This window comes from Protomyctophum parallelum (assembly GCF_964188405.1).
Source record: "Protomyctophum parallelum genome assembly, chromosome: 4".
In the NCBI taxonomy this organism is placed as follows: domain Eukaryota; kingdom Metazoa; phylum Chordata; class Actinopteri; order Myctophiformes; family Myctophidae; genus Protomyctophum; species Protomyctophum parallelum.
The window spans coordinates 35,513,201-35,518,200 of NC_139700.1; the positions used below are offsets into that span (position 1 = coordinate 35,513,201).

A 5,000-nucleotide genomic window follows, 5' to 3' on the forward strand; every position below is an offset into this window, starting at 1 on the left:
CTGCAACCTCATTAAAGTAACCTCTGGTTAAAATGCCATGTGATAAATAGATAAATACATGAATGTGTATGATGTGGTGGCTAAGGGCAGAAAATGGGGATACTCAGGGGATAAAAGTTTGATTCCAGCCGGAGACCTCAACTTACTGTCTCTGTACAATCGAAATGAAGCGAAAACTGCCTAAAAATGGAAATGCACTACACTAGAGCAAATATACTCAATTAAAATGTTCTTGACCAACTAGCGCATGTAAGAAACAGATTTTATGGTAGAATATAGAGTCCAAGGCACACTGCTCACTTGATTTATTTTTTCAAGCCTTTATTAAAGCTGTAGCAAATTGTAACTTTGTCTCGCCATGTTATAATAATGTTTTAACACTTCTTCAACTGAACATAGTATGGCTTGGAAGATCACCTAATCTACCTGCCTACAGGTTCTCCACAGAGGACAGTAACACAACCAGTATTCATGTTCTGGGGAGAATATTAGCCATCTACAAGCTCGGCAGAGCTTGTAGATGGAGACTTTCTGTAGATGGAAAAAAAAGTATAGAGCCAACTCAGGTCCAGTATGACTAGGTCTAGACTGGAGGGTTAAACTGGTTAATCTCTAACCACTTAAATGTGTGACCACTATAATGTGAACTCTGTCCAAAGAGCACCTGTTTCCAGTTTACTGTAATGAAGGAAGAACCCACGTAGTGCCCATACACATCATCTCTTGTGTGCAGCACATGTACTGTAGGATTCAGCACCATGGACAGCGTGTCCTTTTAGATGGAGGACAGCAACATTAACCACTTAACCACTTAAACGCAACCCAGCATCCCAATTGTGGGGAAAGCTTTGGCTGAAAATAGCAGATCAACAAGCTCACAATGCGTCACAGTGCACACTCGGGTGAGTGGACAACATGACCAATATGAAAAATATTACTGTAGGCAGCACTGCGCAAAAAGCTTGGAATACGGATGTATATATCACAGGAAACTCCCGTTAAACTTTCCAACAAATTCCCATAAACTCCTGAATTGTACCATCACACCTGTATATTACCGTATATTACTGTATATGTCCGCTAAACTTGAGGTTTACGGGCAAAATACAGTGCCCCTAATTGCCCGTTAACTCCTCTTTTCACGCAGTGCAGTGTAGGGCAGAGGTTCCCAACAACTGGTATATGTGTACCTGTGCTGGTACGCGGGACATGTCCCACTGGTACGCGAGAAAGGGAATCCCAAGTTTTCCCCGACCGTGAATCTATAACCGTGCTTCACCAGGATCAATGATATGGTCTATGACAATTATGTATGTGATACAATAATATAGTAGTGGGTGGGCTACTTAAGGCCAGTCAACTGTCTTCCATGTTTTGGTACGATGATACGCGACCACGACGCACCCCTGCCCCCTCATCCCTCAGCCATGCCGGTCCACGACCATTTCCATGGTAATAGAAAGGTTGGGAACCCCTGGTGTAGGGGATATAATATCAGAAAATGGTGAAAAAAAAGTTTTGGGCAGATTTCCCCTTTAGTTAAGCTACAAAGTGATACCCGAAATGTTAACTTTTTCTTCTGCGCTAAAAGACGGCAGCATGAAAGGATCATATGCTTTTGTTTCACCATCTCCACGCCCCCTTCTCTCTCCTAAACACAATTCCTGCTCTGAAAGATGAAAGAAAAAAAAATGAAACACACGCATTCTTGCCGTGCACGGTACAGTTCCCAGTGCTATTTAAACCGCTCGTCATTCATGCAGTGTGGCTTTATCAACACTTAAACAGCGACTTGACAGCGGTGCAGCTGGCCATGCCTGACCGTCTTGTCACCACTAGTGACAAGACGAGATGAAAACAGCAACGAGGGAGGAAAACACAAAGGGAAGATAGCTGGGGAAATTATGCATGCATCAATATTTTATATCATATATTTGTTTGAAAGACTCAAAGAAAAGGCTCATTGATCTTACATCCCAAAATGTATCATCACACAAGCCACAAGACAGCACATTAGGAATTTTCTGTGAATCTGTGAAATGTAAAATCAGCAATGTTTCCATGTCGTTCGTCATTGGAGAACCAAAAGACAACTATATCTACTTGTATTTAGTTGTGTGATAGGGAGACTCATCATTTCATATTAAAGCACATCCTTTGAATGTAACACAAAAACATCCGTTGAATCTATTTGATGTTAATTGTGTTTCATCTGAATCATCTGAGTTAGCGACGGACTGCATTAAACCAATTAGTTTCATGCTTTATTGTTTTAAAGCCATAACCCGCGGGACTCCTTTAAGCGAATAAAACAGTATTTTATAACCAATATATGGTAGAGACTGTTAATACAATATAACTGATACATCTGCAGTGGTTTGAGGTGGTTTCCGCGACACTTCCATTGAGACATTCACGCTGGCATTGGGTAGGACACCTGCAGTACTAGTTGACAATGCCAATAAAGTTAAGTTTATTATCTTTATTGTAGTTTGAACTTGGGACACTGGTTCAGTTTCCTGTCTCCGTGTGGAGAGGGAGACATAAAACGTAAGAATTGTAGCTATAAATTAATTTCTGTTAGCCTGACACTTATTCAGACTGAACGCCAGCCCCATGGCAGCAGTTTTTGGGATGGGCGTTCCCAAAGCGGCAGTCTCGGCGATTGGTTAACTTCACACACCAACCAAACAAAAATAGTAGCAAAGCAGATTATGTTTTTCTCAATGTGGCAAACCCGGTTGCTGCTAACCAAACAAACTGTTGTTTCTGTAAAGCTATTAAATCCCAGGGCGATATAATAGCTAAAGCTACCACAGTGGGGGCAGCCATGCTTGTTGTTTGATGTCATGGAGTTGAAACGGCGCTGATTGGCCGTAGCCGCGGTATCACATTTTCAACCGAGCCTGCCATAGAGTTACTAGACCTGAATCACCAGAAGAACATATGTTTTTAATTCAGGGGCTGGAGCCAGGCTACATTTCTGTCAAACCTGACTACTTGCGTAGGCCACTGCGACTTATATTAGCCAGTTTTTCAGGGACAGCACCTGCAGTGCAATACCGCTGGTGCAGGGGTTAGGGGTTCAAGGACATTTGGGCAGCGATTGTGGACACCACAGATGTATAACAACCACTCTCTTGTTCACACACGCGCGCGCACACACGCACACACAACCTCACACACACACACGTCTGCACCGTTCTGTGAGCATCAGATCATGACTGTGGTTGGAGAGCGTATGTCGCAGTGGGGTATGTCATGTCTTGAGATGTGCCTGCAGGGCTGCGGGTTTGGTCCAAATATTTACAAAACAAGAGCGGCAATCAATTGTCTCTGCCGGCTTTTTGGCAGGTTTGGCTTTTTTGTGGCGGGGGGGGTGGGGGGGTGGGGGGGGGTGGACCCGGCTGCCACACATAATCAATGTTAGCAGAGTGGCCTCTATTTGGCGCGGCAACAGAAAGTGAAGGCTGCGGGAGCCAATTAAAAAACAGAGTTCAACTCACAGTTCAAAAAGCTGCAGGTGCTGGAAGAGCTGCCAGGACAACGTGGTCAGCAGGGGGTTCTTAGACAGGTTTCTGAAAGAGAGAGAGAGAGAGAGAGAGAGAGAGAGAGAGAGAGAGAGAGAGAGAGAGAGAGAGAGAGAGAGAGAGAGAGAGATGTGATCAATATTAAGTTTTAAGATTCATGAAAGAAGAAAAAGTGAGTATTCAACAAAGTGATACTGTTTAGCATAAGACAAAGTGATACTGTTTAGCATTTTTGGGATATTTTTTCATCTTTGAAAAAAGAATTAAAACAAAATATAGCAAACAAAAAATAAAGGGACCCATAAAAATGTGTCTGTGATCCTTAATGGGTCCCGACCCAGGATTTGGCAACCAGTGGTTTGGCCTATCTAGGTGTAAATTGGAACACCGAGATGGGCAATAATAACAGCAAAAATCGTCATCATCATTAATCATTCATCAACAGCAGCCCACACAATATACAAATGTCACATCTCAGAGAGAACGATATACTTCTGCATTTTCTCGATTTTTCTCAAAAATGCGGAAGTGCTAACCTTCATGAACGCGCCTGATGAATCGATTCATGAACGACCGTTCTGTGTAAAACCCCAGTCGCACACTCTTTTGCTTGTGCATGTGCTTGCAGGGGCCTGGTGTTCATACTGTACAGTTAAGTGTCTGCAAATCGTGAACAGGTGTGCACAACTTTGAATAGGCCAATAGGCAGGCTATGCATTTCTCAGTCCTGGCTGGAACACAATATTTTGAATATCTGCGGCCAGATGCATTTTACATACAAATACAACTTTTGGGCTCCTTGACATGAAAAAGTTTGAGAACCACTGATATAGATATATAGATTAAGAAGAATCTGGTCTCAGCTCTTAATGAATGGGTTAAACAAACATGTAAATGAGATGAGGAAACCCACTGCCAACGTTATATAAGAGTTACATCCCACCGTTGACACTTTGTCAGAGGAGTGTGCAGATTAAGAGCGTCAAGCACCAATATTTACATGTACTTATTACAATATTTACACTCATTTATCCCATCATTCACCTCACACTTCCACAGAGTAGTTTAAAGCCGAGCATCACAACTTAATTCCCAGTGGAAATATATCATTGAGGAAGCAGAACTAAGGATTTCAATCACACATCCACATTTCCACAAACAAAGCTGAGTGCTAATATGTCATATTTCCTCCCTTCGTTTGCCTCATCGTCATTTGGGTTAAAACAATATTGGTGACCTTGAGATTTCTGTCATGCAACTAGGGCTCATGCTGCTAATGAATCCCACAGTTGCAGCTGGCTTAGAGCTAGACAGCCGTTTGCATGCTCAATACAACAATACAAGCATATAGCAGATTAAGGCAGTCGATGCAGTTATACAGTGTTTATCAATAACATTACATTTGTAACGCCTTGTACCTCAGCTCTCTTACGGCAAAGGCTAACAGTACTACCTGTAACTCTGCAACTC

General features: G+C 42.5%; 1 protein-coding gene across 1 annotated transcript in view; it reads right to left on the bottom strand.

Annotated features, from left to right (window-relative positions):
• LOC310856988 (NT-3 growth factor receptor-like) overlaps nucleotides 1-5,000 on the bottom strand; it is a gene marked incomplete at its 3' end in the record, with an annotated part of 231,729 nt that overhangs the window by 131,964 nt on the left and 94,765 nt on the right. Inside the window, exon 4 of the mRNA XM_083762577.1 lies at nucleotides 3,507-3,578. Within this exon, the coding sequence (XP_083618703.1) occupies nucleotides 3,507-3,578 (72 nt within the window). The remainder of the gene's footprint in view (nucleotides 1-3,506; nucleotides 3,579-5,000) is intronic.